This window comes from Lynx canadensis, chromosome D3, assembly GCF_007474595.2.
Source record: "Lynx canadensis isolate LIC74 chromosome D3, mLynCan4.pri.v2, whole genome shotgun sequence".
Lineage (NCBI taxonomy): Eukaryota > Metazoa > Chordata > Mammalia > Carnivora > Felidae > Lynx > Lynx canadensis.
Window position 1 is genome coordinate 65,340,590 of NC_044314.2, and position 12,972 is coordinate 65,353,561.

Below are 12,972 nucleotides of genomic sequence, written 5' to 3' on the forward strand. Positions count from 1 at the left end.
CTCACCCCCTCCACCCAACTGCCCCTGCTCCGTTCTATACTGTCACCCCCATTCTTCCTGATGCAGGAACCCCCAGGCCTCCACCCTTAACTCCATCTTTTGGAGTTTTCCACTGGTGATCCAATAGCCTTCTCAACTAGAATTCTTCAACCAGGCTCACCTTTCACCCCTGGACGGGATTACAGGGTCTCAGTCCTGGAATACTCCCGTCTCCTCCCTCTGCCTTTGCCCCCACCTGCATTTACCTCCACCTTCTATCCGAGCCCACTCTTGGGCCATGCTATCGTCTGGGTACGTGTGCAGTCCGTACCTACGAAGACACCCGTTGCCCAGGCCTCAAGTCCAGACCGAGTTGACCCATAGGCCTCAAGCATCCTGTTCGGGTGTCCTCTGCAAGGTTTGCACGAAGTGAGCAGAAGGAGCCGACAGAACAACCCAGCTCTACAAGGTCTTTGCGTCGGGGAGGAGAGGCCGGCTTGCGGCCTTGACCCGGGCACTCTTTGGGCCGCCCTCCCCCGGCCGGTTCCGAGGTCCTGGGGGCCGAGGGAGCTTCCGTGAGTTGCGTCCTCATCCCCATCCCCTTTCCCACCCCGGGCCTGGCTGCGCATTGAACGCGCAGGGGCAGCTTCTCTGGTGGGTGGTTGGAGAGGGAGCGGAAACGCTCGCGGACAGGGGATTCCTTGGGCGCCCCCCCCTCCCCCGCGCTGGCCCCTCCCTCTTACAAAGTTCCGCGGGCCTCCTCCAAGTTCGCCCCCAAGTTTGCTAGCGGCCGCGTGGGGGCGGGGGCCGCGCGGAGGGGCGGCGGCGCGGCCGGAGGGTGGGGTCTGGCGCGCGGGGCGGGCGCTGCCGCCTGGCCGGCCGCGGCTGGCCCGGGATCAGGGAGCCGATGTGGAATTTCCTGCCCGGCCCGGCGCCCCTCCTGCCGCCCCCCGCCCGGCCGCGCACTCCGCTTCCGGCCGCTCTCGCTGCGGCCGCACCCGCGCCCGCCCCGCGCCTGCCCCGCGCCGCATGGAGGGCGCAGGGCCCCGGGGGGCCGGGCCGGCGCGGCGCCGGGGAGCCGGGGGGCCGCCGTCGCCGCTGCTGCCACCGCTGCTGCTGCTGCTGCTCTGGCTGCTGCCCGGCCCCGCGGCGTCCCAGGAGCTGAACCCGCGCGGCCGCAACGTGTGCCGTGCTCCCGGGTAGGAGCCCGGCCTGGCTGGGGGAGGGGGTCGAGGGGGACGCTAGGGGCCGAGGGGAGGGGGCACCCGGGACCTTCCTAAGCTAAACGCTCTAGACCTTTTCGCCGCCCTCGCCGACGCAGACTCCTCTCCAGGCCGAGCCTGGGCACCGGGCCACAACGGTGCATCCGAGGATACCCCAGACGAGAAGTCAGCCGATGGGAGAACGGAGTGCAGTAGGCGCCCCGAAGGGTGACAGACGGTGTCTGAGATTTCAGACCTTGAAAAAGGAACCCTTGGGCCGGGTTGTGAAGGCCATAGGGAGAAGTCGGGGAAGGGCATTCCAAGCAGATGGAAGAGTATGTGCAAAGTGCAAAGGCCCCGGGCACGAGTGTGGCTCGAGGCGGGAGGGAGGGTGAGGGTCGAGTGGAGATGGAGCAGCGCTCCTGAGAGGTGGGAGCCGACGCATCTTGAGGCTGGCAGGACTCGGAAGGACAGATTTGTATCTTAGAGGCAGGCGCGGGTGGGAGGAGGATGGTGATGGAGCTCGCACTGAGGAGCCTGCGCTCAGAGTGGACCAGAAGCGGGATTCAAAAAGACAATGACGTGCACCACGGTCGGAAAGATGTGGAAATCCCGGTGGGGATTCTGGGTGCGCGGAAGGGCCGCGCAGACGGGACGCCACGAGGTGTCGGTTGGGGAAGCCAGCGTGGGACAGGCAATGGGCAGGCCCCGCGGAAAAGTGGCGGGCCGAAGATCTTGCGCGGAGGGAAAAGAGCGGAGGACAGACGCTAGGAGTGGGCGCAGAGGTCAGAGGACTTGGTCGGCCGGTCAGGGGCCACAGCGAGGTCAAGAACAACTCCGCTCTCGGGATCAAGGAGCTGGCGTATGGGGGTGCCTTGGTGCAAGTTGGGGGGCGCCGCGCGGGTGGGAAGCTGGAGAGGCGGCCTCGGGACTCCGGTCTGGGTTCCGTCGGGGGGCCCTGAGCCGCAGGGCTATGGGAGGCCGCGTCCGGGGGCTTGGCAGTCGCCGCAGACAAGGGGCTGCAAGGGGGCCGCGCGGGGTTTCCGAGCTCGGATCCCGCGGCGCACAGACCCCTCCCCACTGTGAGCCCCGCCTCCGGGGCGGGGGCCGGCCTGGCCCGCCATCTGCTTCACATCGACGCCGCCGCCGCCGCCGCCTCCCGGGCCTCCCCGGCCCCAGGAATGCAGTGGCAGTGGCGGGCGGGGCCGTGCCTGGAGAGGGGGAGGGCGCGATCGCTGACGGCCTTGTCTCTCCGGCTCAGTCCTCCTTCCCCGATGGGGCTCCGTGCTGGGAGATCCGGTGGCAGGCTCAAGCTGTCGGGAGCCTGAGCCCTTCGCTCCATGTCCGGTTGCCTGGACGCCTCCCCATGAGGCGGCCTGTTTCAGTAGCCCAGAGCCCAGAGTTGAATTTCGGAGCCAGATGCCACCTCTCCCCACCTGTGTGGACTGGGAACAAATCGCTTAACCTCTCTGAGCCTGACTCTGACCCTGTCAAATGGGGTTAGTGGTGGTGTCCCCCTCATGGGGTGGAGAGGGGAAGACTGATTTTGTGTGGAGCTGGTTAATGGGAAGGACCGCCACTCTGGGCACTGTCCACTCAGGGTCTGGGCCATCTCTTTCAATACCCTTCCAAGGCTCCCACCCGCGGTTCCTTTTCCCCAGAGGCAGGAGAACCTGAAGAGGGGAGCGGATGGGCAGCCAGTAAAATCCCATGCACCTACTGTGATTGGAGCAGCGATACAGCGGCCAGGACAAATGTCACTGTCCTCGCAGTGGAGGAGACTTACAGAAAGTCATCTGATATTTAGCAAGTGCTGGGTAGGAAGTGTTCAGTTGGGGAGCGCTGTATTCTTTAGGGTGATCTGGGGAGACCCACGGGGAGGTGATGAGTAGTCAGAGGTTTGCAGGAGAGGAGGTGGAGCCCTGCAGTGCCTGGGGCAAGGCTCTAAGTGCAAAGGGCTTGTTGGAAGTACAGAAAAGAGCCATGGGGGCGGGGCAGAGCCTGGGAGGAGGATGGTGGAGGAGAAGTGGAGGAAGAATGAGGATGGGCAGGCCACAGTGGGTCTTTTTCTCTGAGGGACACGAGAACCCCCAGCGGCTTTACACCCAGGAGGGGTGGGATCTGACCATGTTCAGCTGCCAGGTGGCAGATGAACAGGGCTTACTTAAGCGGGTAAAAGGGAGAACCAGTTAGGAAGTCATCCAGGAGAAACCAGGGAGAGCGAGGTGGGCTCTCACAAGGCTTGGGCAGAGCAGGGAGAAATGGCTCATCCCTTCTTAGATCCAGTTTGGAGAATAGAGCGGCGTGGTTCCCTATGAATCAGGTGTGTGCTGTGAGTGGAGTCTCAGTCACCACAGAGTGGGTGCTCTGGGGTTTCAGCCTCCCCACCTGCAAGGATGGAGCTACCTGAGATGGGGAAGGCTCCTCTGGGGGGAGGCTAGGAGTTCAGTCTGGGGAGGTGGGCCCCGCTAGAGAGAGGGCTCTGAGCATTTGCAGTGCTTCATCTAGATGTGACCCAGGGGAGCATCCTGAGGGAGTGGACAGAGGAGAGGTGAGGACAGAGCCAAGGAGGGGGACAGAAACCAGAGGAGGGGTGTCCACGGGGCAGGTGGAAAGCAGGGAAGTATGGGATTCCAGGTGATGGTGGGCAGAGGAGCCTCCAGGCTGGATTGGAGAGAGAATGAGGACAGACATTGGCACAGTGAGCAAGCAGTTCAGTTCTTTGAAACGGGTGCTTTGCTGCAGGTTCAAGATCACACGGTTTGAATCATGGCAGTGACTGTGATCTCTAGAGGGGACAGCCCGAAGCAAGGCGTGCTTGCTAAGGGGCCTGGCCCGACCTGCAGCCTGGCTCCTGAGGGTCTCACCAACTTACAGTTTGAGTGTAGGAACTGTCCCCTGCACCAGGCCATTTTTCTCATCTCAGTTTTGTAAGTTCTTGAGAGGGTGGGCTTGCCACCTGTCTTGTCTGCCAACCCGTCCCAGAAGGAAAAGCAGCTATCCCATAGGCTCCTCCTCATGCTCTTGCTGAATTCCCATGGGGCTCCCTCCTTGCTGGGGGTAGAGGGTGTTAGCTCTGCTGGGGTGGGACCTGGGTGCCTCCCATGCTGGGGGTGAACTTAGGTGAACTCAGGGAGCTTCCTGGAGCCTGCACAGCATGGACTGGAGAGCAGACTACAGCCTTGGCTGAGCTCTTAGTTTGTGCTTTCTGAATACTCCAGCCAGATCCATGGGCCCCTTTCTATAAATAAGGAGTCTGAAGGTCAGAGAGGTTAAGTTCTGTGCCCAAAGTCACACAGGCATCAAATCCAGCTTAATGTGGCCCTGACACCAGACTCCTAGCCACAGAGCCATGTGGCCAGGGCAGAAAGTGGTCAGTGCTTCCAGGGCCATCACCATCCCAGCTGGCCAGCTGGCAAGGCCACCTACACAAGGGACACCTACAGAGGCTCCCCACCCAGAAACCTGGGCTCAGAACTGGCAGAAAAGGCAGGAGGGTGATAGGCTGGCAGACCTGGCTCTCCCCTGAAGATGGGCATGTATGCATCCTGCGGCCAGGCTGGGTGGGTGGAAAAGCCTGGTGAGGGGTGCGGGAAAGCCAAGCCTGCTTTGTGTTTCTGGGTCTGGTTTCCAGTTTCATTTGTGGAAAATAAGCTGGGCCCATCACTTGCAGGCTGGGATTTTATGATTCCTGTTCCCAAGGTTCCTCATCTTTGGACTGGGGGAGAATCAAACCGTTTGGGGGGGGGTGGCATCCCAGGTGTGGCATTGTTCTCTGCTGGGGAAGGGATAGGGGGCATTTTGACGGGCACGATATGGACACCTGCAGCCTTTCCCTTCCCAGCTGGTCCCACCCACCAGGGTCTCACGCCTCCTCCTTACTGCCTCCCAACACCACATCCTGGTTCTAGATCAGACTCCTGAAGGGGCATACTCCTTTTCTCAAATAGCAATGGCTGCTCTGTGACTTCAGGATCTGGGTGAAGTTCTAGGTCTGCTGGGACCCACGAACCTGCAGCCTGAGTGTCCATTCCTTCTTCTCAGCCTCCTTTGTTCCCCAAATGTGGACACATCCCCTGTGAACCCCCACTCGCCCTCTCGAGTGGCACCTTTCACTCTGGCAGGGCCTCCAAACTTTTGTGCCCAGGGGTTTGGGAGGCTGTACTATCCTGAAATGCAACAGTTCTGTTATTTACTTCCTACTGAGCTAACGTCATGTACCTTGTAAAACCAAATAAAATTACAATAAGATGTTTAAAACACATAAGTAGATGCTCTAATATCTCCTCCCTCCATTCCAAGTCTTGCCCTGGTGCTCTGGAGCCCTCACTGTTTTGCTTTCCTTGCTGTCATGGAGGACTCCCAGGGTGTGCCCTGCCCCTCCACCGAGTGGACACCAACCGGGTATCCAGGTGTGCCTGTCAGGCCCCACCAGTCCCAGCTGTCCAGGTCACAGCTAGATTCTGACACCCACCTGGCCGGACCCCCACCTCCAGTGATGTCACTTTAAGCAGGTCCTGGAGACTCAAGGACCTCTCTCACCAGCCCATTCTGGGACACCTGGGGTTCTTTTCTCAGGCCTAGTTGGAGTGGGGGTGGATCACAGAGGAGTTAGGTGGAATGGGGAGGGGAGGGAAGACCCTTTATAGAAGGGACTGAGAAGTTCTTGGAGGTTAGATCTCTTGGTGGTCTGCCCTCTGCGGCCTCCCATTGTCTGCTCCCCAGGGCTGGAGTGTGTGTCTTATTTGCTGGAAATCTGAACCTACAGCAGTACCTGGCATATGGCAAGGCCTCCATAACCACCTCCCCAGGGCAGGGTGGATGTTGCTGGGGAGCCCTAGCAAGGACAGGGGTTGGGGCTCAGGCTCAGGAGCTCTTTCTTTGCCTGCAGCTCTCAGGAGCCCACGTGCTGCACCGGCTGGAAGCAGCAGGGGGACGAGTGTGGGGTCGGTGAGTGGGGCACACTGGGGACCTGGGCAGGGGGTGGGGGCACGGAGAGGAAGAGGGGATAGTGTGGGGGCATCACACGCGGCAGCTGAGACCCGTTTTGTCCGCAGCGGTGTGCGAAGGCAACTCCACGTGTTCGGAGAATGAGGTGTGCGTGCGGCCTGGCGAGTGCCGCTGCCGCCATGGCTACTTCGGTGCCAACTGCGACACCAGTGAGCTAGGATCCGGGTGGGCGCTGGGTAGCGGGGCAGAGCCTGTGAGTGGGAGCGGTCTGATCCGGGAAAGGGATCCAGCATGGGGGGAGGGTCCCCAAAGGCGGAGGGCGGGACGCGGGTAGGTTCTGGCTGGATCTGGGCTCCCTCGAGAGCACCCTGGCCTCACACCCTTTCCGTCCGCTCCTGCAGAGTGCCCGCGCCAGTTCTGGGGCCCCGACTGCAAGGAGCTGTGTATCTGCCACCCGCATGGGCAGTGCGAGGATGTGACAGGCCAGTGTACGTGTCACGCGCGGCGCTGGGGCGCACGCTGCGAGCATGCGTGCCAGTGCCAACACGGCGTGTGCCACCCGCGGAGCGGCGCGTGTCGCTGCGAGCCTGGCTGGTGGGGCGCTCAGTGCGCCAGCGCGTGCTACTGCAGCGCCACGTCGCGCTGCGACCCACAGACGGGCGCGTGCCTGTGCCACGCAGGCTGGTGGGGCCGCAGCTGCAACAATCAGTGCGCCTGCAACACATCGCCGTGCGAGCAACAGAGCGGCCGCTGCCAGTGCCGCGAGCGTACATTCGGCGCGCGCTGCGAGCGCTACTGCCAATGCTTTCGCGGCCGCTGCCACCCTGTGGACGGCACGTGCGCCTGCGAGCCGGGCTACCGTGGCAAGTACTGCCGGGAGCCGTGCCCTGCCGGCTTCTACGGCCTGGGCTGCCGCCGCCGGTAAGCTCGGGCCCCGGGCTGGGGAGGGGAGGAGGGGGGCGGAGCGCCGAAGGGGACCCGGGTGAGGTGGCTCTGGGCCCCGCCTAGCCTCCCGCCCCTTCCCCAGATGCGGCCAGTGCAAGGGCCAGCAGCCTTGCACGGTGGCCGAGGGCCGCTGCCTGACATGCGAGCCAGGCTGGAACGGCACCAAGTGTGACCAGCCATGCGCCACCGGCTTCTACGGCGAGGGCTGCGGCCACCGCTGCCCGCCGTGCCGCGACGGGCATGCCTGCAACCACGTCACCGGCAAGTGCACGCGCTGCAACGCGGGCTGGATCGGCGACCGGTGAGCAAGCAGCCCATGCCCGAACGTATCCCAGGCACGCAGCCCCAGCCCCGCCAATCCCCGAATGCTCTCCGCGGAGCGCACTATGGGCTTTCGGTTTGTTTGCTTCCGTTTCCACTGACTCCCTCTCCCCGCGTTCCGAGGTGCGAGACCAAGTGCAGCAATGGCACTTACGGCGAGGACTGTGCATTCGTGTGCGCCGATTGCGGCAGCGGCCACTGCGACTTCCAGTCGGGGCGTTGCCTGTGCAGCCCCGGAGTCCATGGGCCCCAGTGAGTGCCCAGGGACCCAAAGGGGGTTAGGGGATATGTACTCCTCACAGGGCTCCAGCTACACCCCAGGTGCTGCTATGGTGACCAACTAAATGAGACGCGACTAGACTAGGCCCTTCAGCCTAGATCCGCTTACCGCAGCTAGGGAGTCCTGTCAGACTCTTTGGGGCCATTTCCTGCTCTGGTGTGCAGCCGGTGCTCAGAGAAGGGGTTGGCAACCAGTTCGGCCTGTGGTCAGTGGGCTCCTGAGGACTGCACGACTGAGGTGACCCCAAGCTGGTGCAGACAGAGCAGAGACCTCCACTTATAGCCAAGGGCCTGGTCTGGCAGCCCCTCTTCTCACCCACCCAAGAGTCAGCCCCAGAAGTGGACACTGAGTCTGGGTGACCACAGGCCCTGTCTCCCAGACCCCATCCCGCTGGTTGTGCAACGTATCATTTCCAAAACATTGATCGTTCAGTGTGTGCCTGGCGGTGGTGGTGGGCGTCAAACCCCAGAGAATAGAGCTAGAGAACCTGGCTCTGGAACCCGGGCTGGCTCGCGGCAGGGGCGAGGGCAGGTGGCATCACGGGGTGGGGGGGCTGCTGTGGCCCTCCCTGATCCCGTGTCCCCGTAGCTGTAACCTGACGTGTCCGCCTGGGCTCCATGGCGTGGACTGCGCCCAGGCCTGCAGTTGCCACGAGGACTCGTGCGACCCGGTCACTGGTGCCTGCCGCCTGGGTGAGTGGTCGAGGGGGACATCGTATTGAGGGGGACGCAAGGAGTACCGGCACCCACGCTGACCCCGGTGCCCTCCCATACAGAGACCAACCAGCGCAAGGGCGTGATGGGCGCGGGCGCGTTGCTTGCCCTGCTCCTCGGCCTGCTGCTCTCGCTGCTCGGCTGCTGCTGCGCCTGCCGCGGCAAGGACCCGGCGCGCCGGTGAGGCTCGACGTCGTCCCGCTGTCTCGGGTTCAGGCCGAACTCTCAGTGGCACTGCGCGCCCTTCCCTAGGCGGCTCCAGGCCCCTGCTCCGCCCGGGGGTGTGGCACTGCCTATCTTTAGCTCAGGCCCCGCCCTTCCTGTGTCTGGGCTCCAGCAGAGATCAAACTGTCCCATCCAGGCCCCGCCCCACCCCTTTACTCAGGCCCCGCCCCCGCAGGGAGCTCACGCTCGGGAGGAAAAAGGCGCCGCAGCGACTGTGCGGGCGCTTCAGCCGCATCAGCATGAAGCTGCCCCGGATCCCGCTCCGCAGGCAGAAGCTGCCGAAGGTTGTAGGTAAGGATATCCGCACGGGGTCTCTGGGGGAACACTTCCCGATGCAGGAGGCTGTTGGGAAATGGGTGTGAAGGAGTCGGTGTAGGAAATGCGGGCCTTGAGTGTTGGTGTGGGTGGGCTGGGGAGGGATGGAAAGAGGGTTTCCTGAGGTAGGCGAGCCCGGGGAGGAAGGACGGAGTCCTTGGTGTGCAGGCAAATGTGGGAGGTTTGGGCCCTGTCTGGGTGAGTGATGGTGATTGCATCTGGAGTGTGTGGACATGCCGGTGGGCAGAACCCCTACAATCTGTAGCAGTGCACTAGAAGTCTTGGTGGGTAGCTGCAGGTGAACGGGGGTTGGGGCAGGGGAAACTTGTGCATGGAAATGCCCTGTCACAGGGAGCACTCCTCGCCCCCCGCCCCCTGCCCACCTAGATCCCCTGCAGTGCTCTGGGTCCTTCCTGGAAAGTGGGCAGGCTGGTCTCCCGACTCTCAACCCTAAGTCAGGACTCCACGTGCAGACTCTCTCCGTCTGCACTGACACACCAGGAGTGGACTCCCTTTTTGCTATTTGTTTCTGAAGATGAAGGGAGATAAAGATGGAGACAGCTGAGAAAACCCCTTGGCCCACTCAGCAGAGTGCGATCTGTGGACACAGGTGTGGGGCTGGACCCCACATCTCAACTGTGAAAGGCAGATAGGCCAGCTGGCCTCTGAGATTCCCCCACTTGTTGGGGCTAGGCCCCGGGGGTTCAGTCTGCTGAAATGGGCTGAGCCAAAGGGTGGTCTCACCACTGCACATTTGAGCTGGGAAAAAAAACCAAAAAACAAAAAAACACAAAAAACCTCATGTCTTTCTGGGTCCTACAGGGCAGGGTCCAAACATGGCTTGGAGGCCCTGATGGCCTGTCCCAGCCAGGTGTTCTCTCCAGCCCTCTCTTTCCAATGCTTCAGCCCATCCTTGTTCAGCTCCCTAGCAGCACACACTAACCCTGCACCTTTGACTACGTTGTTTCCCCTTATTTCTTTTTACTAGTTCACCTCTACCCATTCTCCCATCTTGTTTTGGTCTAGTGTCACTCTGCCTGGTGAATTGCCTGCTCCACCCACAGTCTTAGGATAGGACTGTTCTTGGTTACTCTGTCATTTGTTGCAGGAGGGCTAGTGAGGGCACAGGCTGGAACAGGGCAGGGCCCCTGGCAGCTGTGCCTCCCTCCTTCCCCAGTGGCCCACCACGACCTGGATAACACACTCAACTGCAGCTTCCTGGAGCCACCCTCAGGGCTGGAGCAGCCCTCTCCATCATGGTCCTCCCGGGCCTCCTTCTCTTCCTTTGACACCACTGATGAAGGCCCTGTGTACTGTGTACCCCATGAAGGTGAGCACTGCCCTGCTTGGGCCTCCCTCCAGCCCAGTGAAATGTTTCAGCTGAAAAGGTTTCTGTGCTCTGAGGGACGGGCAGCACGGGAGGAAGGGCGTGGTGATACTCCTAGCTAGGGGTTGGACACAGAGCTGAGGCTGCAGAATGGGGTTCTGTGCTGCTCAGCGCTGGACTGGGGTAGGGTCTGGGGAGGTGGGTTGGCTCTTCTGTCTCTAGCCACAGCCCAGATTCACTTCTTTGGGAGACCGTTCATAGAGAAGGTTCTGGGCCTAGGTAGAAGATGGCAGAGGAGATAGGAGCAGGGGTCTATGGGATATGGGGGCACACTTTTGCCTGAAGCTTTGGCCCACAAACACCTGGAAGGAGCTTGACTAGCTGTGGCCTTGGCCTCTCTCCTTTCCTATCCCCCTGGGTGACCTTGAGCAGGCAACTAACCTCTCTGAGTCTTAGAAGCCTTATCTTTTTATGAGGAATAATGAATCACCTAGCAGGTGTTCCAGAATCATATCTGATGATCCGACTTCCCCTCCCACTCGGGTTTGGGGATGTGGTGGGAAGGGATGCAAGGCCAGGCCCAGGTTGGGGCTTCAGCCTCAGGAACATGCCCTTCATCCCCCAGGACCAGGCCTCACACCCTGGGTCTCAGAACGAAGTTTGTGGTTGGTGCTATGATTTCGCCAGGCATGTCTGGATACCAGGGCGACTGAGCATCAGCTGGGGCGGGGAAGAGAAGGAAAGGCAGGGTTTTGCTTGAAGGCTGGATGGCCCAGCTCTCTGTGGAGGCCGTGACTGCCAGCTCTTCTTCCCTTGTCAGAGACCGCAACGGAGAGCAGGGACGCGGAGCCCCCCACAGCCCCTTCGGAGGCACTGGCGTCATCCCCCGCGCTGGTGACCACGCTGGCTTCCGCAGAGGAGGCGACGCCCCTCCCCCCGTCCTCTGACAGCGAGCGGTCGGCATCGAGCGTGGAGGGGCCCGGCGGGGCGCTGTATGCGCGCGTGGCCCGGCGCGAGGCCCGGCCGGCGCGGGCCCGGGGCGAGGCTGGAGGCCTGTCGCTTTCGCCATCTCCCGAGCGCAGGAAGCCGCCTCCACCCGACCCTGCCACCAAGCCCAAGGTGTCCTGGATCCACGGCAAGCACGGCGCCGCTGCCGGTGCGCCTTCTCCGCCACTCTCGGGACCCGAGGCTGCGCCCAGCCCCACCAAGAGGAAACGGACGCCCAGCGACACGTCGGCGCGGCCGGATGAGCCCAGCAGCCCCCGGGCCCGTGACCCGACGCCTCGGCCCCCGGGGCTGGCGGAGGAGGGGCCTGCCCTCGCCTCCCCCTCGCCGCCTAGGGCTCGGGCGCGGGGCCGCGGCCCTGGCCTCTCAGAGCCCACGGACGCTGGCGGTCCCCCGCGCGGAGCGCCCGAGGTCGCCTCCATGCTGGCCGCGGAGCTGCGCGACAAGACTCGCAGCCTGGGCCGCGCCGAAGGGGCTACGGTCGCGCAGGGTCCCCGAGAGAAGCCGGCGCCGCCGCAGAAGGCCAAGCGATCGGTGCTGCCTGCCTCGCCTACCCGCGCGTCCCCCGCGCCGGAGGCCCCGGGGCCCGAGAAGGCGGCAGCCGGCGCGCCCGCGCCAGACACCCCCAGGAAGAAGACCCCCATCCAGAAGCCGCCGCGCAAGAAGAGCCGGGAAGCGGCGGGCGACCTGGGCAGGGCGGGCGCGCCCACCCTGTAGCAGGCGGCAGCCCGGCCGTGCCCGCAGATTCCCCAGGCTTAGAAGCGCTGCTTGCCACCCCGCGTAATGCGCCAGCCCGGCGCGCCCCGCGGCGGCCCGGGCACGGCGGCCTCCCGGGGCTTCGTACCGGAGCAGCCAGGCGGGAGGCCGGGTCTCATTGGCTCAGGCTCCAGCGGCGGCTCCTGGATTGGAGCACTGCTCTCGGGCGGGCTTAGCTGGCGATTTCCTTCCCATTGGCCGAGGGCTCCGACCAGTCAGGGTCTCAAAGGTCGAAGACAGGAGGGTTCGGCCTGGAGATCACCTCTTACGGGCCCAGAGTGCACTCGGCCAGGGCTACCTTCTCATTGGTCGAGGCCAGAAGCATTTCTGTCTCGACTGCCTCATTGGCCAAGGCCTGGCGCCTCTGGCTGGAGGGCTTTTTCCTTGATCGTAGCCGAGGGTTACTTCCCTGGCCAGGCCTCAGGGCATCTGTCTGGAGCCTGGGGAGGAGAGCTGGTCTCTGCTCCCCAAAGGGCTCAGCGTCCCCGGGGCCCGGCCTGGCCCCCCACTTCCCCTCCCTGCGCCCCCAGCCTCCCTAGCCCCGGCCCCTCAGCTGTCGAGCTGGTTTTGATGGCCTCCCCACCACCCCACATGCCGCGGGAATCCGAAGGGCAACTCCAGTAGCCCGAGGAGATGTATTTATAGGCCCCCGGCAGGGCTGCTCCCACCCCATCCGGGTGCCCCAGGATGGGCTCCTCCCGGCAGGGGCTTGGCCAAAGCTTTCTTAATAAAGTGCCTTTTTTTTCTCCTGTGCTTTGCCTGCTTCCTATCTAACCTTCCTCCTGCAAGGTTCCTTCCTCAGAGAATTTGTGTGACCTTTTCTAGCCCGCACTCACCCACAAGACTCCTCTACCTAAGCAGAACCTGGAAGCCCAGGTGTGGCTCTCCAGGGGCTAAGCTGGATGTGGGTTGTGTCCATCCGCCCATCATTTCTTTCTCAAGTTTATTGGGCAC

At 63.0% G+C, this 12,972-nt stretch overlaps 1 protein-coding gene across 1 annotated transcript; it reads left to right on the forward strand.

Moving 5' to 3' along the window:
- Window positions 1–1,008: 1,008 nt before the first annotated feature.
- On the forward strand, window positions 1,009–12,771 carry SCARF2 (scavenger receptor class F member 2). Its single transcript, XM_032595429.1, has 11 exons — window positions 1,009–1,178; window positions 6,073–6,131; window positions 6,239–6,340; window positions 6,533–7,052; window positions 7,159–7,377; window positions 7,521–7,649; window positions 8,266–8,369; window positions 8,453–8,570; window positions 8,776–8,906; window positions 10,108–10,260; window positions 11,078–12,771. The coding sequence occupies exons 1-11, from the start codon at window positions 1,009–1,011 to the stop codon at window positions 11,977–11,979; spliced, it is 2,607 nt and encodes an 868-aa protein (XP_032451320.1). The 3' UTR covers window positions 11,980–12,771.
- The last annotated feature ends 201 nt before the right edge of the window (window positions 12,772–12,972 follow it).

Excerpts from the sequence above, each read along its gene's own strand:
- SCARF2 (XM_032595429.1), top strand. The coding sequence starts at position 1,009 with ATGGAGGGCGCAGGGCCCCGGGGGGCCGGGCCGGCGCGGCGCCGGGGA. Across the intron at positions 7,378-7,520 it reads GCGGGCTGGATCGGCGACCG|GTGCGAGACCAAGTGCAGCA; the intron begins GTGAGCAAGCAG and ends CCGCGTTCCGAG. Across the intron at positions 7,650-8,265 it reads CCCGGAGTCCATGGGCCCCA|CTGTAACCTGACGTGTCCGC; the intron begins GTGAGTGCCCAG and ends GTGTCCCCGTAG.